General features: G+C 34.8%; 1 protein-coding gene across 3 annotated transcripts in view; it reads left to right on the forward strand.

Annotated features, from left to right (window-relative positions):
* The window catches only part of ITFG1 (integrin alpha FG-GAP repeat containing 1), a 291511-nt gene that overhangs the window by 75126 nt on the left and 188855 nt on the right, over positions 1–27530 (forward strand). For all 3 annotated transcript variants that reach the window (XM_072827271.1, XM_072827270.1, XM_072827269.1), the window contains exons 7-8: positions 7649–7710; positions 20216–20303. In XM_072827271.1, coding sequence (XP_072683372.1) covers positions 7649–7710; positions 20216–20303 — 150 coding nt within the window. The remainder of the gene's footprint in view (positions 1–7648; positions 7711–20215; positions 20304–27530) is intronic.

A 27530-nucleotide genomic window follows, 5' to 3' on the forward strand; every position in this document is an offset into this window, starting at 1 on the left:
ATGCAGTTCTAAAATTTGTCTTATAAAACCTTCATTCAAGTAAATTTACTTTACTGAGAGTTGATGGAAAATATGAAAATCTTAGTGGTAATTAATGCCAAGTTCTCCAGTTCTTTCCATCATTAAGTATTATCATCTCTAATGAACTCTTTACCTTCAGAACACAGAGGATTCTTCTAGAAGATGAAGTGTCTTCTCATATTGGAATTTTGAATCATAATCATAATAGAAACATCACAAGATTAAGAACATTAAAACTGAAAAATCCTCCTGGTTCCTTAATACTCTGACCTCTGAGTAGAGGAAATATGTGACTTCAATTAAAAGATAGATATATAAAACACTAGAATTGAAAATATTGCTAAGACTTTGAAGATCATTAACTTATAACTATCTTGATTACAATTCTCTTAAAAAAATTCAACATTCGGGATCCCTGGGTGGCGCAGCGGTTTGGCGCCTGCCTTGGGCCCAGGGCGCGATCCTGGAGACCCGGGATCAAATCCCACGTCGGGCTCCCGGTGCATGGAGCCTGCTTCTCCCTCTGCCTATGTCTTTGCCTCTCTTTCTCTCTCTCTGTGACTATCATAAATAAATAAAAATTTAAAAAAAAAATTAAAAAAAAATTCAACATTCAAGTTCTGAAAAATAAATTTCCTATAGTAAAAATGTAGATAATATATATCCACTCTTCATTTGTCAATAATCCTCATCAAATGGAAATTAAAACCCCCTTAATCATTTTATTTTAGGGTGCTTATTGGGCCCCCTCATCATGTGCTGCCAGCAGCCTATTAGAGTGTCTTGTTTTCACCTGATACTCTCATGTTCCTACACAATCTGAAAGAAATAAATCCAGTCTTTTTATTTTCTTACAACAAAAGAACTTCTAAAAATGATTTGACTAATGAGGGAAGAGGGAGGGGCTGTTCATTGTTTGCCCAGGGTTGAGGGCTTGTAATGTGTGCCTGTGTTCCGGAGTATGGTGTCTAAGTCTCTCTGCATCTTGTGCACATTTACTTAAGTTGGAGGTAGTTAGAGCTCTCTGCTAAGTATAGTGAATCTTCATTTGGGGCCCAGTACTTCAAGATAGGAAAAAGAAAGGGAAGTGAATTCTAGATAGAAGGTTATGAACTTAAAAAATGAAATTGAGGGGCACCTGGGTGACCCTGTTTGTTGAGCGTCTGACTCTTGATTTCAGCTCATGTCATGATCTCAGGGTCATGGGATCAAGCTCTGTGTTGAGCTCCACACTCAGCATGGAGTCTGCTTATCCTTCTCCCTCTACTCCTCCCCCTGCTTGTGCTCTCTCATGTACACACATGCTCTCTCTCTCTCCCAAATAAATAAAATATTTTTTAAAATGAAATTGAAAAATGATTCCTAGAAACTTATACTTCTTCTTTAAACATTGTTTTGTGAGTGGAAATCCATTTAAACAGGTTCCTCATATCATCTTATTAAATGTAGTGCATCTGTACAGAATATGATTTGGCAGTAATATTTGACATAGGAATATAGGAGGTAGGGCTGGTTCTATGCCCAAAGATATGTAAGCAAAGCAGTAATGTATCAAAGGTTCCAATCAAACCTGGAGCCTGCAGAAATGTTTTTGGTTTCTTGCCCTTACTGCTTAACATATTTTGAATTAGATTTCAATGTTTTTAAAATAAAATTTCTCATATTTAAAAAATCATATTTCCATAACCGTCATTGCCTGGAGCTAATTAGTTGGTGTCACCTTTGGGCATTGATTGGTTCTTGTTGCTTCCTCTAAGTCCACTACTTCCCACTGTCGCATCCATCCTGAGATCGTAGTCAGCTCTTTGTGCTCTATGACTTTTTACTATCTGATCATCTTGGTTGTACCAGGACCTATTAACTTACTTACATTGGGGGCTTGTGCCTTATAACATGTGAGTTGATGACCTCTGAACCACAGTTCAGTTAAACTGATGCGGGAAAGAGGAAGAGCTCATTTGTCTTTACTATTTCAGCTGTCATGTGGACTTCAGTGTGCTTTTCTATGAACAAGGGAAGCAGGAGAAAGATATTTTTATTCTACACACTTATGCTTATCTTCCCTAATACAACCAGATACTATCAAACAGATGTAAACAGGAACTTGGCATGTCCTCCTGGCTCAAGCATTGAAACAGTGCAAACTGTGATCCTGCTTTGAACCATTCTTTGTGGAAATACCTGAAGCTTCCAGAAAATACTAAAAATGTTTTATTAACTGTTTTTTTTTTCCAAATGAACCATAATATTTACTCCCTTGGAAATATAGTAACTTTCATCATTCAGGGAGAATTTCTTCAGGAACTCTAAATGATATTTTAAAATCTCCATCAAGGGGCAGCTGGGTGGCTCAGGCAATTGTCTGCCTTCTGTTCATCGTATGATCCCAGGGTCCTGGGATCAAGCCCTGCACTGGTTCCCTGCTCAGTGGGGAGTCTGCTTTCCCCTCTCCCTCCCTCTCCCCCTCTGCCTCTGCCCTTGGCTTGTGCACTCTCTCACTCTCTCTCTCACTCACTCTGTCTCTCAATATCTTTAAAAAAAAATTTACCATCACAACATTTAAAACATGAAGATTTCACACTGAAAGGATACAGTGCTGGAAATTACAATCTTTAACCTCTTCTTTCTTACTATAGTATATCTAAAGGGTGTTAGGTGCCCACTACCATCTAACTTTAAACTTTGATCACAATCATAAAGCTTTGTTTGGATTTTTCCTAACGTGATTTAGTTTGCATAGTCAAACTTCCAATTTTAGTTTTTAAAACTCCTAAGTGGGCTTCCTTTTGATGCCAACTTTAACAAGGCTTTTCATTTGAAGGGAAGGCTGTGCAGCACTTGGCAGCATTTAAAACTGCAGTAGCTTAATCCTTTCAAGCTATGAATGGAGATAATTGAAGCAATACCATTTAATGTTTAGTATACACTTACTCAACTATGTGTCTGTATTTTCTGGGGAAGAAAGTGCATGTGCGTTGAATAGTTTCACTATTTTACTTGATACAAGATTCTAATGAAAGAGGATTTAACTGAGTTTGGGGTTTATATCCTGAATTTTTCACTAATTCATGATGTGATCTTTTGTTAAGGATTATTTCTTCAAGTGAATGCCAGTGATGTCAGCTATATCATCATACTGTTTTTATTAGCACTTTAGAAAATAGTTTCCAAGACAGGAAAAATCATCCAGAATGTGATCTATTCCTGTAAAGTAAGTTGCTGCCTTCTCTAGGATGGAAAGGATCCAGTGTAATCATCTTGTGCCAACCCCAAATTTTTATTCTACTGCATCCCACACCTCATCTTCCTTTCCCCACCCCTTACCCCTACCTTGATCAAGCACTCTCAGAATATAGTCTCATGCATACTCTCCTGGCTCCTGCCACTACATGTTAACTAAGTCATGGACTTAATTCAGGCTATAGTTCCTTTTTCCCTTACATGTACATCACATTCCTGGTCAGGGTTAATCCCACTTTGTGGCCTAGTGGCCAGGAGAGAGGATGAGACAAACTGTAAGAAATTGGGAGTTTCCCCAGTGGGAGCAGAATCGTCTTCATCATCTTTAAACAAGAAAGAACATTAGCCTTTAGGGAGAACATCATATTCAAACAGGAGCAAATACTGGCTTTGAACAGTGAAGATTCAATCACTTTATGCAAGCTTTGCAGGTCAAGTGAATCCGAGGGTTAAAGACTTTCAGGTTCATCACCCAGATGATCCTAATTCATGAGTCTAGTATCATTCTTTCCCAGCTAGGACCCTAACCTTACCATAGCAGACTGGCTTGGGTTGAGAATTTAACCTTCTTGGGAGATCTTCTACTCTTACCATTAAATTCTGGTCTTAGTTTTTGCCCTCCTACTGCAGGAAATGAGAACCTTTTTAGATGCTACCTAAGAGGCCCTCTGGCTTTCACACATAGCTTTTATTTTCTCATCAATCATGCTTAGCCTTTGTGTCTCTCCACTATTTCCTCAAGTAAGCTTGGCAATAGCCATCTAATTTCACTATCCTTATAGTTAGTGTTTACCCCACACTTCCCCAAAAGCCTGAAGTACCACACTCACTAGTGCATTGCCTTCTACCAGAATACCATCCCGGTAAAAGATAGTATGGCTATCTGTGCACTGCTTGACCCCACTGAAAGAATCCTTATTAGCATAGCTTTTTAGGTGATCCAACTCTAAAATCGTACTTAGTATTTGCTTTCTCAGATCACTTTTGGTATCAATGGTTATAGATGGCGTTTCCTGGGAAGGAGACTCTGAAATGAAAACTAGTGTGCAAGAAGTTTAATTTTAGGGAGTGCTCTTATAGTCAGTACTGCTGGAGGAAATGGGAAGGAAGCAGAGCTTGGCTATGATTTAGTGCCAATAAAAGCCTCATCTGACCTTGGGCTTCTGAATGTGCTGTGGCCCTGCAGAGTTGTCCTGAGTGATGATGGTGGGATGTAGCCTTTATTTCTCTGATCTGACCAGTTACTGAATGTAGGCTAGTGCAGAAAGGGATGCAGCTTTTGGCAGGGTAGCAGCTTTTCACCCAAAGCTGTTCCAGAAAGGCCAACTACATAGGGTTGTCTGCCAGCAGCATTTCCAGAGGCTGAAGGAATAAGTCTTTCATGCAGAGGGGATCTGGGTGGCATGTCACAGCATCTGTTACAGTTTCATTGGTACATTTCCTTTCATGAGATTGTGTGAATTACTTTTACCCATGTAGGAGGGTGAGAACTTGGTTGCTTTATTGACTAATTTTTTTTCTAGCTATCATTTCATTGAAAGTAAGAGGCTTGATTTCATCTTGAATTGTTAATTATTAATTATCTCTATTTCTCCACATAATGAATCATTTATTTTTTTCTCTAACCTTTTTGTATAATTGAATAGTGAAATGAATTTTTTAATGTTTTACAAGGTACTTCCAATGCCTTTTCTCACTTTACTATATTTCAAAATCTTAATAACTCATGAAGCTATGAAAATAGAATCAACAGTCATTTTAGTTATAGTTGTTAAATTTTCTAATTATGAATGGGAGAGCTGAAAACTCATAATTTATCACCTTTTACACAAATCTATTGAGACTTGAGCAACACCAACAGAAAAAAACATTTTGTGTCATTTTTCCAGGAATGGTGATAGATTGCTGGTAACCAGCTACCCCTCTCTTCTCACTATCCCTGCTTGGTCATTCGTGGTAACAAAATAGCTCTTCCAATCCTACAAAGCTAATTGGCTTATCAGGGCAACAGGCCTGTGATCCCTTGTTGGAAAGATGCCTCCTCATTTCTTCTCAAATACGTCCAGAGTTTCAACAGTGTAATGTTTTCAGTTTGAACAAATTCACCTGTTTTATATAATAATAGTGTAATTGTCTGTCTTCTTTCAAATAGCTCAGAGCTTGCACTGACATGGCAAGTCATAAGTGGTTCTTAGAAATCTCTGTGGCTATTAATCCCTAATCACATTCTTACACTGATTACCCACATTTTCAGATAAAAACAGCTTTTAAGCATTCCTAAGACAGGAGTCACTGTAGTCAGTCATACTTATTTTTAATGAAATGCTTTAACATAAAACCCTTCTCTTCCCAATAAGCTTTTTTTTTTAAGATTTTATTTATTTATTCATGAGACACACACACACAGAGAGAGAGGCAGAGACATAGGCAGAGGGAGAAGCAGGCTCTCTCCAGAGAGCCCATGCGGAACTCAATCCCAGGACCCCAGGATCACAACCTGAGCCAAAGGCAGATGCTCAACCACTGAGCCACCCAGGCATTCCTGAATAAAATCTTAAAAATAGAAAAAGAAGCAGCTCAGGCAAGACATGTGAAACTGGAATATAATGGAATTTTGTAATAACCATACCCATTGAGATATAATAGTCAAATAGCAATGGAGGGAAAGCTATGCGTAGGGAGAGGAAGAGCCTCAGGAACAGTGAGGACACCAGATGGCTGTGACATAAAAGGATACTCCAGAGAGTTAGTTTCTTATGAGGAAGTAGCAGGAAATGAGCATGGAAACTTAGGTAAGTATACCTCCTTCACACGGGAAAAAGAGATCCTGGAAGGGAAGGAATGACATGAAATATGCACTTAGGTTTTTTCATCATGCTGCTGGCAATGTTAGAAGGAGAGGATGTTGGCTGTAGATACATCATCTCACAAATCTCAGGTATTGTTAGGGAGTTTTCCTAGATGAGTATGGAAGTAAACACTTCATTGGGAGTGTATTTTGACCAAGTAAAGAAATTACCTTCATAAAAGACTACATTTGTATATCCACAGGCAAAGCATCCTTAGTGTGGTAAAAATAAATGCAGAGATATTTGGTACATTGACAGAAAGAATAGTTCCACTTGCTTGGAATCAGGAGTTTGAGTATTATTAATTATAACAGTGAAGAAATTACTTAGCTTTCTGGAGATTCCATGAAAATTATTGTTATAATTATTACATAAATCAGTGTCATTAACCTCATATGAAAGCTCTACAGAAAACACATTAAAATGCAAAAGAAAAAGAAAAAATAAAATAAAATAAAATAAAATAAAATAAAATAAAATAAAATGCAAAAGATAGTTTTCCTAAACATATTTCATGGGGCAAAAAAAAGCCTTTTCTTTAAAATAGAGATGGTCTGCATATCACTCTGAGTAAGTCCCATTTTTTAAAGCACAAAAGAATAATGTTATTTTAATATTCTTATGAGTCAACTCATCATTTTGAAATTTTATATATTCACTAAGTAAAATTGCCATTATGCAAACATAATAAATACTGCTACTAGAATAGATTTGCAGTTCACCTGGCCTTTGCATTAATAGGATGTTAGATTTGACTGTCAACCTATTATTTTTCAACAAATTTTATTAAAAATCTTGTACTTTTCAGTAAAACAGACTTTGTTTAGTTGGACTATATGAAGACAATTGTTCTATTCAAAATTTGAAATACAGGGCATCCCAGGCGGCTAAGCGGTTTAGCGCCACCTTCGACCCAGGGTGTGATCCTGGAGACCCGAGATCAAGTCCCACGTTGGGCTCCCTGCATGAGGCCTGCTTCTCCGTCTGCCTGTGTCTGTGCCTCTCTCTCTTTCTCTCTCTCTCACTCTCTCTGTGTCTCTCATGAATAAATAAATAAAATCTTTAAAAAACAACAACAACAAATTTTAAAATACAATTTATTCTTCACTTAACATGAGTACTAAAGACTTTGGATGCTATAATTATATGATTTAAAATAATTCTTAAACCCAACTATGATATATAGTGAAGCATAGCTTTTAGGTGAAAAAGCACAATGTGATTCTGATTCAGATATTTTGTGATAGTCTGCCTTAAAATAAAAATGTGTAAGATAAAAAGGTTAGTTAGTACACATAACTGTTCTTAAAAATAATGCTCTTGAAGGACTTATACCAGATGCTCCCTTTAAATACATTTTTTATTAATTGTACTAGTACATGATCATCTGTTTTCTTTCCTTGGTTGGGATCAAGCTTCTGAAAATATAATTTAAATTATGTTTAAGTTACAACTCTGTTAATTCTTACATAATGCATTTCTTGTTTTAAATGTACACATTAATAACAAAACTTACAATTCTCTTATTTTCCTTCTAGATTTATTCCTCACGACATTGTCTGCCTCTAGTACCTTCCAGTTTGAGATATGGGAAAATGTGGTAAGAAATCTCTTCTTTGAAGCATTTTTAAATGATGGCTTTCAGTAAAAGCACACAATTTTAGAAAATAAAATGAAGGTAATCACTTGGTCGGTTGGTTTCAACAATAAATAGAACAACTTTAAGAGCCTTTGGTTGCATTGCTGCATTCAAACTGCTGAATATTGCTGAAGGAAATGATTCATTCAGCATCAATTCCACTGCAGGTTTTTAGGCATGACTGCCAATTAAACCAATCAGTCTGCCCTAATGCGAATGTTAACAGGGCCCCTGCTAGGCTGTCAGCTGTTGAGAGAGGTTACTGTCATTTAATTTGTCAGCATGATGGTTTACTGAAGAAACCCCTTTTTAAAAAACTAATTTTTTCCTCCTTGCCTTCAGGCTTATATAAAAAAAGTAAGAACAACACACACTAAACTTATTGCCAACTTGACCAAGATTAAGGAGTCTTTCCCAATATATGTATTTTTTATATTTTTTATATATTTTTTTTAAATTTTATTTATTTATTCATGAGAGAGAGAAGAGAGGCAGAGACACAGGCAGAGGGAGAAGCAGGCTCCATGCAGGGAGCCTGATATGGGACTCGATCCCGGGTCTCCAGGATCACACCCCGGGCTGAAGGCAGGCGCCAAACCTGCTGAGCCACCCAGGCATCCCAATATATGTATTTTTTAATTGCAAGTTGAAGATTCCAAAATTGATGTCATTAAAAAAAAAAAAAAAATTGATGTCATGATTTTATTTTACTTTTAGCCTGATATAGATTATATGAAATATTAATTAATGAAGAATTAGACCACTCCAAATCTTAAAGTTGAATTTCAGGCTACATAATAGAGGATAGGATTTGAGGACAGGCCAAATTGGCCAACTGAGTGACATCCATCAAGCAATAGTCAGGTTTTAAATTTTACTTTCCTCATATGCAAAACAGGAATAAGAGTGCTTCATATAATGTTAGTGAAGATTGAATGAAATAATGTGTGTAAAGTGCCAAGCACACAGTAGACACTTAACAAATTTTAATTTTAGATCTCTTGATTTCCTATTTACTAATGATTATATTTTATTCAATCCAAATTAAACCTATAACATTTTTATATTTTTATTAAAATACAGATGAGAAATAAGCAGATCTTAAAAACTGTACCATAAAAGCTTGTGGAAGGAAATTCATAATCAGCCATGTCTTAAGGCATAGTCAGTGGTGTTGATCATGACTCAGATTTTTTCATAGAAAGAAACTAGGATGAATGGAGAAGCTATGTGTAGACAAGACCAGAGCTTCTATATGGGACTTCGACAGTAAGCAATTTTATCATTTTTTTTTTAACATGAGAAAAGGGAGAAAGGCTGTGAAACCAAAAAAATTTATTTTTGTTTACTTTTTAAAAAATATAATTATATTTGTTTTACTGATGATAGAAATATAATTGTTATATACATAATGATTACTGTAAATTATATCTCCCAATGCTGGGGGGCATTTGTTTTTAGGTGGCCTTGGAAACATACCTAAAGCGAATCTTGAGGTATTAGAAATGAGGAAATCAGTGATTTTGACTAAACTATCCATCTGGAGGATAAAAAGCCTATTGCACATAAATATAAGGTGTATATAAAATTATTAAGTACTTTTTAGTGTACGTTGTCTTCTTAGCCTGATTTTCTTTTTCCCTACATTAAATTATTATTCTTTTCATTAAAGTATAACCAGCAAAGTGTTATGTTAAATTCAGGTATATAATATAATGAATCAGCAGCTTTGTGCACTTCTAAGTACTCATCAGGATCCTTGTACTCTTAAGCCCCTTTATCTATTTCTCCCATCCCCTCACCATCTCCCTTCTGGCAAATATTAGTTTCTTCTGTATATTGAAGAGGCTATATCTTATTTGTCTCAATTCTCTTTGTGTATTTGTTCATTTTGTTTCTTAAATTCCACATATGAGTAAAATCATATGACGTTTGTCTTTCTCTGGCTTATTTCACTTAGCATTATACCCTCTAGAGTCATCCATGTCATTGCAAATGGTAATATCTCATTCATTTTTATGGCTGAGTACTTCCATTATGTATATATACACCACACATCTTCTTTATGAATGGACACTTGGTTTGCTTCCATATCTTGACTGTTTAAATAACGTTGCAATAAGCATAGGGTTTCATATATCTTTTCAAGTTAATAGTTCTGTTTTCTTTGGGTTGATATGGTGATTCTATTTTTAATAATTTGAGCAACTTCCATACTGTTTTCCACAGAGGCTGCACCAGTTGGCATTATAATCAACACAGAGGATTCCTTTTATTCCACATCCTTGCCACTTGTTATTTTTTATGTTTTTTATTTTAGCCATTCTGACAGGTATATAGTGGTATCTAATAGTTTTAATTTCTGTGATGGTTAGTAATGTTGAACATCTCTCCAAGTGTCTGTTGGCCATCTATGTCTTCTTTGGAAAAATGTTCATTCAGTCCCTCTGCCTATTTCTCAGTCAAATTATTTGTTCTTTTGGTGTTGAGTTATATAAATTATTTATATATTTTGGATATTAACCCTTTATTGGATATCATTTGCCAATAACTTCTCCCATTCTGTAGGTTGCATTTTGTTTTGCTGATGGTTTCCTTTACGGTGCAAAACTTTTTACTTTGGGAGAGTCTCAACAGTTTAATTTTGCTTTTGTCTCTCTTGTCTTTCTCTTGCTTTTTCTTTAGACATATTTAAAAAATGTTGCTACAGCCAATGTCAAAGCAATTACTGCCTATTTTCTTTTCAGGAGTTTTATGGTTTCTGATCTCACATTTAGGTCTTTAATCTATTTTGAGTTTATTCTTCTGTATAAGAAAGTGGTTCAGTTTCACTCTTTTGCTTGTAGCTGTCCAGTTTATACAATACCATTTGTTGAGGAAACTTTATCCCCTTGTATATTCTTGCCTTCTTTTTCAAAGATTAATTGACCATGTAAGTGTGGGTTTATTTCTGGACTGTATTCTGTCCCAATGATCTATATGACTATTTTTGTACCAGTATCTTACTGTTTTGATTGCTATAGCTTTGTACTATATCTTGAAATATACAGTTAAGATACCTCCAGCTTCTTTTTTCTTTCTCAAGATTGCTTTGGCTATTTGGGGTCTTTTGTGGTTCCATATGAATTTTAGGATTGTTCTAGTTCTGTGAAAAATGATGTTTGTATTTTGATAGACATTTCATTACATTGTTAGATTTCTTTGGGTAGAATGGACATTATGACAATATTGACTTTTCTGGTCCATGAGCACGGAATATCTTTCCATTTGTTTGTGTCACCATCAGATATTTTCATCAGCATTTTATAGTTTTTGGAGAGTCACTTACCTCCTTGGGTAAGTATATTCCTAGGCATTTTATTATTTTTGGTGCAGTTGTAATTGGGATTATTTTCTTAATTTCTCCTGCTGCTACTTCATTTTAGAATATAGAAATGCAACAGATTTCTGTATACTTCTTTTGTGTCCTGTGACTTTCATTTATCAGTTCTAGTAGTTTTTTGATATGTTTTTAGTAGTTTTTTCTTTCTATACATAGTATCATGTCATCTGCAAATTGAAAGTTTTTCTTCTTTCTTAACAGTGGATGCCTTTTATTTATTTTTCTTATTTTATTACTATGGCTAGGATTTCCAATACTATGTTAATAAAAGTGGTGAGTGGATACTCTTGCCTTATTCCTGATCTTAGAAAAAAAGCTCAGTGTTTCACCATTGCATATGATATTAGCTGTGGGTTTTTTTATATATGGCCTTTATTATGTTCCCTCTAAAACTATTTTGAAAAAAAAAAAAAAAACTATTTTGCTGAGAGTTTTTATCATGAACAGATGATGTGTGTATATTCTTAAATGCTCTTTAGGCATTTGCTGATATGATCACATGGTTTTTATCCTTTGTCTTGTTAATGTCATATTATCATACTGATTGATTTGCAAATATTGAACCACCCTTGTATCCCTGGAATAAATCCCTGCAGTCATGGTGGATGATTTCTTTTTATGTGTTATTGGTTCAGTTTGCTAATATTTTGTGGAGGATTTTCCATCTGTGTTCATCAGAGTTATTGTCCTGTAATTTTCATTTTTTGTAGTGTCTTTGTCTGGTTTTGGTATCAGGATAATGCTGTCTTCATAGAATGAATTGAGTGGCTTTCTTTACTCTTCTATTTTTAGAATAGTTTGAGAAGAATAGATATTAACTCTTAATGTTTGGTAGAATTCACTTGTAGAGCCATCTGATCCTGGACTTTTATTTGTTGGGAGTTTTTTAAATACTGATTAAATTTTACTACTAGTAATCAATCTAGTCAATTTTTCTATTCCCAATTCAGTTTTGGATGTTACAGGTTTCTAGGAATTTTTCCATTTGTTCTAGGTTGTCCAATTTATTGGCATATAATTTTTCATAATATTATCTTATAACCCTTTGTATTTTGTGGTATTGGTTGTTATTTCCCCTCTTTCATTTCTGATTTTGTTTTTGTTTGAGTCTTCTCGCTCTTTTTTTTCTTTCTGGTTTTGCTTTTTGGATGAGTCTGGATAAGGGTTTATCACTTTTTATTGATCTTTTAAAAGATCCAGCTTTTGAGTCTTTAATCTGTTCTTTTGTTTTTTAATCTCTATTTCTGATATTTCTGTTCTAATCTGTTGGGGTTTTTTTTCTTTCTACTAGTTTTGAGCTCTAGTTGTTCTTTTCTAGTTCCTTGAGGTACAAGGTTAGATTGTTTATTTGAGATTTTTGTATTGTTCCTTGAGGGTTCTCTTGCAATAAACTGCCCTCTTAAAACTGCTTTTGCAAACATCCCAAAGATTCTGGATAATTTTTTTTCATGTTCATTTGTCTACACATATTTTTTCTTTTCACTTTGTTTTCTTCCTTGACCCATTCATTGTTTAATGACATGTTATTTAGCCTCCATATATTTGTGTCCTTTCTAGATTCTTTCCTATGATTTATTTATAGTTTCATACTGTTATGGTCAGAAGAGATACATGATATGACTTCAGTCAATTTGAATTTATTGAGACTTGTTTAATATAGACCCAATATGTGATCTAATCTATACAGTGTTCCATGTGCTCTTGAAAAGAATGAGTATTCCACTGCTTTTGGGTAAATTGTTCTGAGTATATCTGGTTCAATATGTCATTCAAAGCTATTATTTCTTTGTTGATTTTCTGAATGATCTATCCATTGATGGAAGCGGAGTATTAAAGCTTTCTATTATTGTATTCCTATTGATTTTTCCTTTATGTCTGTTAATATTTGCTTTACATATTTAGATGCTACCCTATTAGTTGCATAAATATTTACAATTGTTGGATTGTTTCCTTTATCTTTATGTAGTATTCTTCTTTGTCTCTTGTTACTGTCTTTGTTTTAATGTCTTTTATTGGATATAAATATTGATTGCTACCTCAACTTTTCATTTGAATTTGCATGGTAAATGTTTTTCTGTCCCTTCACTTTCCGTCTCATGTGTTTTTAGGTCTGAAATGAATCCTGTAGGCAACATATAATAGATGCATCTTCCCTTTCTATCCATTCTGTCACCTTTTGTCTTTTAGTTGAAGTATTTAGTTGGTCCATTTACAATTACATTCAGTGTAATTATTGATAGATATGTACTTATTATCATTAAGTTACTTGTTTTATGGTTGTTTTTCTTCTCTGTTTTCTTCTTTTGTTGTCATCCCTTTTGGTTTGATGGGTTTTTTTTTCTTTTAGTGATACGCTTAGATTAATTCCTCTTTATTTTTTGTGTATGTTACAAATTTTTGATGACATGGCTACCATTAAGTTCATATATAACATCCTATGCATGCAGTAATCTGCATTAAGTTGATGGTCTCTTAAGTTTGAACCCATTCTAAAAACATTAAATTTTTACTCTCCCCCCCGACATGTTTTCTGTATATGATGTCATATTATATCCTTTTATTTTATGAATCCCTTGACTGATTTTTATAGATATAATTGATTTTAGTGGTTTTTTTTTCCTTTAGCCTTTGAACTGGTGTTATAAGTGATTAATCTACTGCTTTTATTATGTTTGTATTTACCTGTGAAATCTTTTACTCTCATAATGTTCTTACTCCTAATTATTGCCTTTTCTCTCCACTCATAGAATTCCCTTTTAACATTTATTGAAAGGCTGGATTAGTGATCATAAACTCCCTTTAACTTGTCTGTGAGAAACTTAATCTCTCCTTGTCTTCTGAATAATAACTTTGTTGAGTAGAATATTCTTGGTTGCAGTTTTTCGTTTCAGTACTTTGAATATATTATTCTGCCCCCTTCTAACCTGCAAACTTTCTGCTGAAAAAATCAGCTGATAGCCTTATGTGGTTTTCCTTGAATGTAACTGTTGTTTTTGTTTGTTTTTAATCTCTCTCGCTGCTTTTAAAATTCTCTCTTTATCATTACTTTTTGCCATTTTAATTATGTGTCTTGGTGTGGACCTCCTTGGGTTGATTTTGTTTGGGATTCTCTGGGCCTGCTGAATCTGGATGTCTGTTTTCTTCCCTGAATTAAGGATGTTGTCAGCTGTTATTTTTTCAAATAAATTTTCTGCCCCTTTGTCTCTCCTCCTTCTGGGATCCCTATAATGCAGATGTTATTATGCTTGATGATGTCACTGACTTCCCTAAGTCTATTCTAATTTTTCTTATTTTTTTCCTCTTTGTTGTACAATTTGGTTGCTTCTATTATCTATCTTCCAGGTTGCTAGTCTCTTCTTCTCCCTCTTCTAATCTACTGATTCCCTTTAGGGCTTTTTAAATTTGTTACTGAGTTCTTCCTTTCTTATAGGTGTCTTTTTATATTTTCAATCTCTTATCTCACTGAGATTCTACTCTCTTTTCTCAAGTCCAATAAGTATCTTTGTGGTCATTACTTTGAATTCTTCATACATACTGCTTATCTCTATTTCATTTAATTATTTTGCTGTGGTTTTGTTTTGTTCTTTCATTTGAAAAATATTCCTCTGTTTTCTCAGTTTGTATAACTCTATGTTATATATTAGGAAAGTTGGGTATGTCTTTTGATCTTTCAGGAGTGGCAGCCGGCTGAATTAAACCTAGTAAAGCAATGTAGTAGAAAAATTGTCAAGAAGAGACTAGACTTTGATTTTATCATTTTCATTATTGTTGTCTTTAAAGAAAGTTAATAAGTTGACTGTTGGACAGTGGAGACTAGTGGTTGTTCTTACTGTAAAACACTGAATGAGTAAGGTCCCCATGTTAACATTAATAAATCACTGGTACAAATTAAGGGAAATGTAGACTCAATATCAATTAGTTTAGGTTTTATAAAACATCAAAGTGTAGGTTTTGTAAAATGGATGAGTATTTTCAGGTAGAGATTAGGCAGACAATTTGTAGTATTCACTATCGGCCAAAAAAAAAAAAAAAAAAACCAACCTTGAAATCATATTACATAGAAGAACTAGAACTTCAGCAAATCTTGTTAGAATGTCAGTGTGCACAAAGTCCCAGATAGGTGCTCTAGGAAGCATGAAATTTAAAGGAGCTTATAAGTCAAAAGGGGTAAGATGGGAGTATGGGCAACTCTGGCTGGTTTGATGAGATATAAAAACCTCATGCTGCAGGTAGCTCAAAGACAGAGTAGTTGCTTCCATTTGATCCACCCAAGATCATCAGGGAAGACTTTAAGAAAAATATGGTATTTAAAACGGCCAGTACAAGTGAGCAGGATGTTCACTTGTACAAGTGATAGGAGGTTCCTACCTAGTGATAGGAAGTGACAAAAAAGAGAGAGATGGGCAAGGGAGGGCACAGGAAACCCAGGACATATTCAGTGTGTAAAATGTGGCTGGTTTGGGCCAGAACATGAGAAGATACTGGAAGGTAAGATTATAAGAATTAGTTCAGATAAGATCAGCAGAAGCTTTCACTTCTAAACTAATTTGATCTTTTAAGCTTTAAAACAATTTAGGACTGAAGGTGAGATGAACAAGAGCTTTCATTATTGCAGTTATCTTGCTATCAGATAAGTTTGCATGGAAGATCTGGAGATGGGGAGATCACTTAGGTGGAATTTACTATAACCTGGTAAAAAGGTGAATGATTCATTTGGGAAAGGCCTAGAAGGGACAAATGTGATAAGAAAGAAAGACCATTATTGCAAGTTTAGCTTGTGTTTTCTACTAATGACCAGTAAGAGAAAAGACAAATGAAATATCTAATTTGAGACAGGAAAAAACTTATTTTAGCTAAGAAACATATCAAGGAGATGGTTAGAAATATAAGACTTAGGGGCACCTGAGTGGCTCAGTCGGTTAAGCAGCTGCCTTTGGCTTAGGTCATGATTCCAGAGTCCTGGGATGGAGCTCCACATCGGGCTCCCTGCACAGCAGGGAGTCCGCATCTCCCTCTGCCCCTTCTCTCTGCTCCTATACGTTCTCTGTCTCTCTCTCTCTCTCTCTCTCTCTCTCTCTCAAATAAATAAAATCTTTAAAAATGGGATGCCTGGGTGGCTTAGCGGTTGGGCATCTGCCTTTAGCTCGGGGTGTGGTCCTGGGGTCCTGAGATCGAGTCCCACATCGGGTTCCCTGCATGGAGCCTGCTTCTCTCTCTGCCTGTGTCTCTGCCTCTCTTTCTTTCTGTGTCTCTCATGAATGAATGAATGAATGAATAAATAAAATAAAATAAAATCTTTTAAAAAAAAACTTTGAAAAAGAATAAAAAAGGAAGAAATGTAATGCTAGAACTCAGAGAAGAGACTAGGTAAGTGTCACAAAGGGGAACAACTAGGACAAGAATGGCAAAGTCATTGGACTTTACCTACCACCCTTTATGTCAGAAATTTTTCATCTTGGCACTATTACCATTTGGGTCCAGATAATTCTTTATTGTAGAGTTCTGTCCTGTGTCCTATAGGTTGTTGATCAGTATCTCTGACTTTTACTCACTTAGATGCTAGTGCCTGACTCAATTGTGACAATCATATAGGTCTCCAGTCATTGTCCCATATCCCCTGGAGAACAAAATCACCCCTGTTGAGAATCATTGCTTTATATGAATAAAGATGTAGACACAAAACAGCTATCAGCTATTGCTTCTTTATCATTTTTCTCATACATTATAAATATGACAGTTTTAACATTAAATATTAAAACATACAGACTGGGGACACCTGGCTCAGTTGGTTAAGCATCCAACTCTTGATTTCAGCTCAGGTCACAGTCTCAGGATTGTGAGATTGAGCCCCACATTAGGCTCCACACTGGGCATGGAGCCTTAAGATTTTCTCTCCCTCTACCCTCCCCTTTGGTGCACTCACGCTCTCTCTCTCTCTCTCTTTCTCTAAAAAAAAATAACAGCCAACAAAAAAACGTGCAGGCCAGAGTATAGGTAGTCATCTACAGAGAGGTACTTGTTAAAACATTGCATTTGTGGTTGAAATTAAAGCAGAAAATGGCAGGTTTTTTCCCTCTGTCAATGGCAGTGGGTTAGCTATTTCAGTGGTAGGTGGTAGTTTTGGTAACAGAAATACTGATATTACTATTAGTGTTCCTACTAGCAATAATAGTTAATGTTAACTAAGTGATACTATGTACATATATTCTACTAAGCACTTTATATGGATTATTTCACTAATCCTCACAGAAATTTTGTAAAAATACATTTTCAAGATAAGTAAACAGATGCTTAGATTAGAACTAACATATTCAGGGGATCCCTGGGTGGCTCAGCGGTATAGCGCCTGCCTTTGGCCCAGGGTGTGATCCTGGAGTCCCGGGATCAAGTCATACGTCAGGATCCTTGCATGGAGCCTGCTTCTCCCTCTGCCTGTGTCTCTGCCTCTCTGTGTGTGTGTGTGTGTGTCTCTTGTGAGTAAATAAATAAAATCTTTAAAAATAATAAAAAAATAAAAAATAAAGATGGGAAAGAACTAACATACATATCTGAACACCAGTAAACAGTGGAGCTAAAAGTTGAACTAGGAAATCTGTCTCTAAAATTTCTACCTTTAAGTCATTCATTGTACAATCATTTCAGAAACCAGATAGGCAAAAGGAAAGACAAAAGACATAACTGCAGCAGAACCACTAGTAACTTAGCTCAGCTTTGGTTTGCAGGGATACAGTGAAAGCCAGTAAGAACAGCATGGTAAAGAATGGGACAGAATGCCTTGTATTAGTGTCAGATAGCCCATGAAAAAAGTACTTGCAGCTCATAAGCGCAGGACTGCCATTATAAATATACCATGTAAGTGCCTGATAACTTCACATTTTGAAGAATACTTTCTAATCTATCATTGCATCGATCCTTTCTAGAACCCTCAAGTAGGCGGTACATTTATCCCTTACTAACAGTTAAGAACTAGGACCCAGAACAGTAATGTTCCAAAGCAGTACAACTTGCCAATGAAAGCAAGACTAGAATCCCTGTCATCTAATTCTATGTCTAGTGCTTTCTACCAGACTATTCTACTCTCTCAATATTAAAAGTCTTGATGCTGTACTTGTATTTTCTACATTAAACAAGTACATAGAAGTTTCATGTTTGAAAATAAGTGTACTTATATATCATGTTAAAATGTGTTACCTCATAAACATATTGATGAAGTTTGTTGAATCATTTTTATTACATATGTAAATGACACTAATTTGAATGGAGATTGAATTATATATAGTGTTTTACTACCAAATGGGAGTAGAGAACAAATAATAATAATAAAGGGAAGTTAAATTTGATAAGGTATTGTCTTTCCCCCATTATGTTGTTTGTAGAATGTATTCTGCATATTCTCACCATAGCAAAAATATATTCTCTTTCTCCAGTGGTTGGAAGGAAGTATTGCTTTCCTTCTATTGGGGTTCAGAATTTATATGACATCTTGGACATGGGAGGCCATCACCTGGAAAGTACTCAGTGTTTCTTGATGGAGATACATCATGAGGTTATATCCAGAAATATTTCTAGATATATTTATTAAGTTTAACAGAACTTCATTGGGGTAATTTGTTCACATGAATCAGTATAATGGGTTGATACTCCACTTTAGTACATAAAGCTGATGTATTTTAGAAGAGATTTTTCTCCATTCATTCTAGAACCATTATGTCCACTGTACACCCAATGCTATGATCTTTCTAAAATGCAAAAGCATTTGACACTCTAGTCAGAAATTTGGCACCTTTGATATATCTATAATGTAATTTCAGGTACTCACACTGGAGGGGATTCATAAGGTTTAAGATACTATGTAAATAAGATTTCTATAGAAAGATCATTCAAAAAGCATATCAGATACTTTAATAATTGTAGGGGAAACATGTTTCTGAATGTAGATAATGGAGTGTTAAAATGTTTGGAAAATTGCCCATCACAAAACAAATCTTACCCACTTACTCATTTTCCAAGCACTTGGTCTTCATGTTTTCAAGGCAGCAGTGCCTTTCTATGTAAATATCAGAAGGGATTTGTTCACATGAAATTAAGAAATTAACATGCAAATCTGAATATCCTTAGGGGAAAAAATTAATTTTAAAAATATTTTTCAAATAGATAGATATCTGTATAAAGTATGTCATAATCAGGGTCAGTATGTCAAATAGTGAATAGAGATGTCAGTGATAAGAGAGCTCTGTATAGAACTAAGTGCTCCAAATCCCAAATTCAGTGTGTTGGTTGATTTTTCTGGTGTCATAGTATAAAATTATAGAAAGGAAATAATAATTTAAAGAAATGCATATTTTTATAAGTAAGATGTGTACCTCCATTTTGGAAAGAGTAATTGAAATAAAGGATCTCTCATGGATTTTTGTTCTTATTTATTAGCTTAGCCACCTCTCATTAATGCCAGTTGTCTTCTTTGCTCCCTTTTCTCAATGATACTTCAACTTGAGTTGCTAAGAAATTGGCTCTTTAAGGAAGAGTGGAATTCTTATCTCATTTGAATCTTAACTTTTTTCTTAATTATGCCCAACAGAGGTCTTCTTTCTTTGAAATCTGTAAGATATAGTATCTTTGCCACTTACTTGTACCATTTATATATATTACGTTCAGAAATTCTATTTTCCTGACATATCTTATGTCCCAACTGGACTATAAGCTCCCTCAAGGTAGGAATGATCTTTTTATACTTATTTATATTTCCAAATATAAAGAATATACCAAATATACTACCATTTTCATGGTACTTGAAAGTAGAAGACACTCATTATGCCTGAAATTATAATGAAGATTAAGTAAATGATATAAAACTAGAAGGGACACCAAGGAAAGCACTCCAGGCAATCTTTATCAACTTAGAGCTTAGAGCTTCTTTTTTTTTTTTTTGTGATAAAGGTATTATAAGAAAGTGGAATAATTTTTGTGCAGTAAAACAAAAGCCTTAAATTATTTATTTCCCTGCTTCAGTTTAAATGCTTTCTTACACACTTGACAAATGAATGGTTTATGATAGTCTAACCCAAAATTTTCTGCCATTAACAGGATGGAAATTTCTCCGTCAATACTATAACTATATTTGAAAAACCTCAAAATATGATGGTGGTTGGACAGTCAGCATTTGCAGATTTTGGTAAGATTCTTTTCATCTTTCAAATTCTACCCCTGTCTCTAACCTAGTCATCTTAATTTCCTCTACTTGAATATAATTTTATTATCTTCAGAACTATTAAAGATTTAAAAGATGCCTTTCCTAATATTATATGTGGTAAGCGGTCAGCTCCTTAATACCAGGAGCAATTTATGACATTTATGTTTAAAGTATAATTAGAACTTAAAAGATTCCTGTTTGCAGGAGTAACATGCAAAACAAGGAAGTCTATTGAGGCTTTTCTAGAGAATACCAAGTAGTTGTGAAGTCTTCATATACATCTAGATTATGGAACCAAAAAGAAAAATTGGAATTAACCTGACCTCTTGAAACTTCAATACTAAGAACATTTTTTTATTTACCTCTTAATCCCAAAGAGCAGTAAAGTAACATCAAGGAATTTGCCACATGAGGACACATGAATCTGTTTGCCATAAAATTCCATACTATAAGTCAAGTTCACATTGGTTAGGAACTTCCAAAACATGTATGGCTCTTTCACCATTTTTCAATTATTATTAAAAAGGATTTTGGTATTAGATGGGAAGGTAGTCTAGATGACCAACACTGAAGAGTTTAAAGTTCACTCCCCTCCTACTTTTTCTTCATTCGGCCAATAAACACCTCAGCCTGTTCCTCAGAATTCAGATGACATGTCACCATGTTCAGAGGCCTGTTTCCTCATCCATAAAATGACAGTGTTGATCATATGCACCTCACAAGACTACAGTGAATGACAGAATGTGAGTAAAGCACAGTGTTGGGCACAGAGTAAGATCACAAGAAATATGAATCTTTTCATCAGACTTAACTGGCTTTATTGTTATCACTGCTCTTTGCTCAGTTGACTGAATCAAAATCAACCCATCATTCAGTGTCATAGAGATAAAATAAATCCTAAGGCATCTAAAGCAGGTTTAATAGTGTTATTTGTTGGAAACATCCACATACATCTCTGTGTTGTACTGTATTTTAGTTTCATTATGTTGAATGTTACTTTGATTTTGAGCAGATTTCTGGTGTCTTTAATAAATAAATAAGTATAGAATATATGAAAATATTCCTTTTAATTTGCTGACTGACATAATTAGCTGGATTAATGACAAATCCTTTTATAAGTCTCTCTCTAGAAAAAAAAGTATATATGCATTATGTAATTCTCAGAGGGCACATATACCTCTCCTAACCTCTGGTTAAGAACCTCGAAATTGAAGTTACTTGTCTTATAATTGTGGTTTGTATGATAAAGTGCCTTGTTTTTAACAAAATTGTTAAAGTCCATGTATTTTTAGTTGGGTATTATCAAAAAACAAGACTGCTAATGAGTCCAAAAAAGCAGATGACATTTAATAAGGTTTTGAATATTAATATATACAAAATGCACATTTTCTATACATTTGTTTTTTTGGGTTTTTTTTGTAAATTTATTTTTTATTGGTGTTCAATTTGCCAACATATAGAATAACACCCAGTGCTCATCCCATCAAGTGTCCCCCTCAGTGCCCATCACGCAGTCACCCCCCCCGCCCACCTCCCCTTCCCCCCCCCTCAGTTTGTTTCCCAGAGTTAGGAGTCTCTCATGTTCTATCTCCCTTTCTGATGTTTCCCACTCGTTTTTTCTCCTTTCCCCTTTATTCCCTGTCACTATTTTTTATATTCCCCAAATGAATGAGACCATATAATGTTTGTCCTCCAATTGACTTATTTCACTTAGCATAATACCCTCCAGTTCCATCCACGTTGAAGCAAATGGTGGGTATTTGTCGTTTCTAATGGCTGAGTAATATTCCATTGTATACATAAACCACATCTTCTTTATCCATTCATCTTTCGATGGACACCAAGACTCCTTCCACAGTTTGGCTATTGTGGACATTGCTGCTATAAACATCGGGGTGCAGGTGTCCCGGCGTTTCATTGCATCTGAATCTTTGGGGTAAATCCCCAACAGTGCAATTGCTGGGTCGTAGGGCAGGTCTATTTTTAACTCTTTGAGGAACCTCCACACAGTGTTCCAGAGTGGCTGCACCAGTTCACATTCCGACCAACAGTGCAGGAGGGTTCCCCTTTCTCCACATCGTCTCCAACATTTGTGGTTTCCTGCCTTGTTAATTTTCCCCATTCTCACTGGTGTGAGGTGGTAACTCATTATATTTCTATACACTTGAATACATCTGTGAATTGCATCCTATCCTTCACCCTCAACTCCCCTTCCCTACACACAGCACACATACACACTGTTAGAACCAAGTCAGGAGAAGGGACTGACAGCCAGGAAGTCAGCATGATTTCAGAAATTCGCTATTTACCAAATGGGTAAAATTGGGTTTTTGTGTTGTTTTTTTTTTTTTAAAAAAGCACATGCTTGAATAAATAGAACTTACGGGAAGAATCTTGTACCAGAAAGGAGGGTTTAAATGGCCCCCAGCTCACTTAAATTGCCTAGGAACAGAAGTTGCTTTACAGCTATGATGAAATATTTAGCTGCTAACATAAAATATTTTATTACAGATTTTTAAAAATCTACTTCAAATTTAGGCTATTCTAGTTATAGCCAAAGGGAGGTAGGTAGGATGGTTGAAAATCTCACACATCAGGAGCCTTTACCAAAAAAGCAGCAGAATAATTATCCAAGCTAAATATAATTATGTTACTTATTTCTTTAATAAGACAAAGAAATACTCTTTGAGAAATCAGCTAAATAAAACTCCATGGAATATTATACAGCCAATGAAAATGATAGAAGAAAAGAGCAGAACAATATGTTACACAATGTAACATCTAAAAAACAATATGTTACACAATGTAATCATCTAAAAAACAGATTAGAAAAAAATAGATGAAACTGATAATGATGGTTATGTGAAAGCAGGTTATCATATTATTCCATGTTCCTCAGATTTTCTGTTATGTGGTTAGATTAATATATTGATTTAATAATGAAATAGTAAATTATGGAAGCGTAATAGTGAGCAAGAAAGAAAAAAAGTATGTACCTAAAGTGTCATTAGATTTTTTTGGCATAGTACTTCTAACTTCGTATATAATTGAACCTATCCTCTGAGTTGAGTGAACAACTTCTTTAGAGAACATAATGTACTTTAAGAAGATCTTTAACTCCTACAGATAAAATGCAAAAGTTAGACCTGTCATGTTTTAAGTATTGTACTGAATGCCATGTAAGAAAGCACAGATTTTTAAGGTAAGATCCTTCCCTTTAAGAATTGTATAGTCTAATGGGGAAAACAAAAGCGCAAAATTTGTAAAAAGCACAAGAATAAAGAAACAACTGCCACAATATAAGAGAAACTAGGCTGTATTTCACTATTAATTATGGAACTAATGCCATAGACATGATGCAAAGTATTGTGCCAAGTTGAATCACTTTAGGCCGTGAAAGGGTAGGAAGGCTCACAGAAGAGGTGAGTATTGGACTAGACTTTGAAACAACTCTGAAAAAAAAAAAAAGAAAGAAACAACTCTGAGGTTTGGCTTTTTTGTTTTTTTTTTTAATTTTTTTTTTATTTATTTATGATAGTCATACAGAGAGAGAGAGAGAGAGAGAGAGAGGCAGAGACACAGGCAGAGGGAGAAGCAGGCTCCATGCACAGGGAGCCCGGCGTGGGATTCGATCCCGGGTCTCCAAGATCGCGCCCTGGGCCAAAGACAGGCGCCAAACCACTGCGCCACCCAGGGATCCCTGAGGTTTGGTTTAAAATATGTAGAGGTGGGCAGCCCCGGTGGCTCAGCGGTTTAGCGCTGCCTTTAGCCCAGGGTGTGATCCTGGAGACCTGGGATTGAGTCCCACGTTAGGCTCCCTGCATGGAGCCTGTGCCTGTGTCTCTGCCTCTCTCTCTCTCTGTGTCTCTCATGAATAAATAAATAAAATCTTTTTTAAAAAATATGTAGAGGTATGAAAACAGGGTGTAATTAGTGACTAGTGAATAAACCACTTAAGGCTTGAATAGAGTTTCTGTAAAAATATAAAAACATACAAAAATCAGCTGGAACACACTGGATTACCAAATTATAGCAGATAAGCAAATGTTAATTTTATTCTCTGAAAGCAATGGGAAGACAGAACAATTTTGAACATCTTTTTGTTAATACCTTCTTAAATTAACTTCAGAAAGTAAAAATCTTCTGGTCTGGTAGGATATGCAGAAGATATTGCTTCTTGGACATGGAATAGGAATTCAGAGGAAAATTATTAGAATCTCTGATACGCCTGAGATTTTTATATCAAAAGAGAAGCAGATTTAAAGTTTTAAAAAGTACTGGATTTTCTAGAGATAGAAACTAGTCAGGAGATAGGGCAGGTCATGAAGAGGTAAAAGCATGTGCTAACTACATCAATAAATGGGAGGGACAAGTGTGAGAAACATTGCAAAGAAAGAATCAGTAAATTTAGTCATTGATTTGACATTAGAGAGGTTAAAAAAAAAAGCCTCTGAGTGACTAAAAGAATTATTTTCTCTACCATGCTTCATAGAGATAGGTAATTAGAAGAGAAAGCTTGTTTGAATACTTTAGAGATACTTCAGAGTCATCACATTAATTATACTAGTAAGACAACAAAGCTGGAACATTCCTGAAACATTTAGGAAGCCTAGCTTCAGGAATAAAGCAAAACAAGCTTAAAAATCCTCCAGGGATCCCTGGGTGGTGCAGCGGTTTAGCGCCTGCCTTTGGCCCAGGGCGTGATCCTGGAGACCCGGGATCGAATCCCACATCGGGCTCCCAGTGCATGGAGCCTGCTTCTCCCTCTGCCTGTGTCTCTGCCTCTCTCTCTCTCTCTCTCTGTGTGACTATCATAAATAAATAAAAATTCTAGAAAAAAAAAAAAATCCTCCAAAAGCTAAGATGTCAAGACCCAAATGAGACCTCCAAGGAAGAGAGTATAAATAGCTTGACAGAAAAATAAGATAAAAAGGGCCAAAAGGTGGTTCAAAGCCACTGACAATATTATGACAAGAAAAAGTGTTTGCATTTACAGGTTAAAAGGGCACTAGTGACCCAAAAGATATAATTTGCAGAACTCTTTAGCAATCTCTGAGCCTTAGAAATCAACTCATAAATAGTGGCTGCTACTGGTTACTGTCAGATGAGGTGCTTAGATCTCCAACCCATAGATGCCTCCAGTGGTTAAGCAGTCATCTTCTGGAAAACACATTTTGTGTCTTATACTGTATAATTCTTGTAAACTGTATTTTAGGTCAAAATACCATATTCTAGAATTTCTACAGATAAGGTGGTATCTCTCTATTAAATTACATAGGACAAAAAGTCAAGAAAAATAAGGTACTTTTTACCTATCAAAAAGTATTATAACCAAAAAAAAAAAAAAAAAGTATTATGACCAGACTTAAAGAAAAAACATTAATTTTGTATACAATAACAGATGTAGTAGAAATTAATAAAGAGCCACAAAACTAAAAGTTAAATTGAAAGCTTTAATAGAGTGTTAGCATTTTCTATAGCTTGAATCATTTTAAATCTAATAATACATAAATTTATGTATCTAAACCTGATGCTATATCATATATATCAGATTATCATAAGGAGATGACACTTTATTCTTGAAGCGAAGGAAAAATGCCTAGCATGTTAGTGAAGCCTGGGAATTGTCAGTCAGGTCATCTAAATAATTTTATAAGAAATAAAGAGGCTGATGAAAATATAAAACTTGATCATCCTTCAAAGTTATTAACATAGGTGGTGTCACTGATGGTTGAGACCCCGTCATGTTCAATTGAGTATCCCCATTGCCTAACCCAGTAAATAATCAATCATGTCTTTTAAAGTGAAGGAGAAAAAAGGGGAAACCACCAAATCAAATTATTTTATGAAGTCTATATGCTACTTGGAAAAAATTTAGATTTTAATTCCAAATTAAATTCTACCATAGTAGAACTGAAATGCTTAGTTCAAGATAACATGGTATTTATACTTTCTCTTGTTTCACAATTAGGTATACTCAATAACAGTCTGTCAAATTAAAAGTTTCTTGTTAGTCCTTTATCTTGTAATAAAAGTAAATCAGATGAGCCATGTTCAGAAATTTGAATTTCATATTTAGCCTGAATGCTAATGGAGAATTGAATGTTCATATTATCTTTTATAAAAAATATTTGGAATTCAAATGCCTTCAAATAGACAGATGACAATTATTATTACAAGAGAGACTGGATAGGGAAAAGTTTTGGGTGTTATGTTTTCTAGGCTTGGTCTCATTATGAGTCATTTAAAGCTATCTTTTGTTCCAAAGACTTAATAGTAGAGTTTATTTGTTTCTTATACTTGGAAATTGGCTGCTCTTTTAAGTAGCTTTATTTGTATTTTCATCAAGAAGGTGACACTGACAATTGAATTCAGAGAAATGTTTCAGGTTTCAGAAACTCTCTCTTAAATATACTACCATAGCACCTTCGTCACCAGTGAAAATTATTAAGTAGATACAAATATAGAATACTTTAATATATGGAGTATGGACAAATTAGATATAATTCCTGGATTCAAGGAATTTGAAACATATAATACTTGTACTTCTTTGAATTTTATGATATAGACATTTTAGTTCAAATAGTTTATTCTTTAAAATTATATGGTAATTAGCTGTTCCATTCAATTTTCTTCCTCTTTTATGCTGAAAGATGTACAAGATGTTAATCTATTCAAAAAATATTTTTTAAAAAAATATTTTTTTGAGTGCCTTCTATTTGGACTGCTCTATCCTAGCTGCCTGGCATATACACAAGTGAAGGATACACGAACCCTGCTCTGATGTTTAAATTCAATTGAGGGGGGAAAAGATAATTAAATTACTAAGGCATTTTTAGAAAGTAGTAAGAGCTTTATGAAAATAAAGTACTGTAATGGGGGTAAGAAGGGCTATTTTCCATAGCTGATTGGAGATCATATTTAACCCAAGACTTGAATGAAGTCACAAGAGGTCTTTGGAAAGTGTTCCATGTAAAGATAACACCTAAGTGAATGTTGAAAGGAACAAAAAGAAGACTGGCACTTGACCAGGTCTTTGGAGCCTTGAGGACCTAGATAGGTAAAGAGTTTAGATTTAATTCTAGGTGTAATTGAAAGCTTCAAGGTGACTTGTTAAGAGGATATGCAGTTAACCAGGCAAAAGAATAACCAAAGCAATCATAGAAGATAAGAGAAGCGGTCATATTTAGATATGGGAGACAAAGTTGA

Source organism: Canis lupus, chromosome 5 (genome assembly GCF_048164855.1).
Source record: "Canis lupus baileyi chromosome 5, mCanLup2.hap1, whole genome shotgun sequence".
Lineage (NCBI taxonomy): Eukaryota > Metazoa > Chordata > Mammalia > Carnivora > Canidae > Canis > Canis lupus.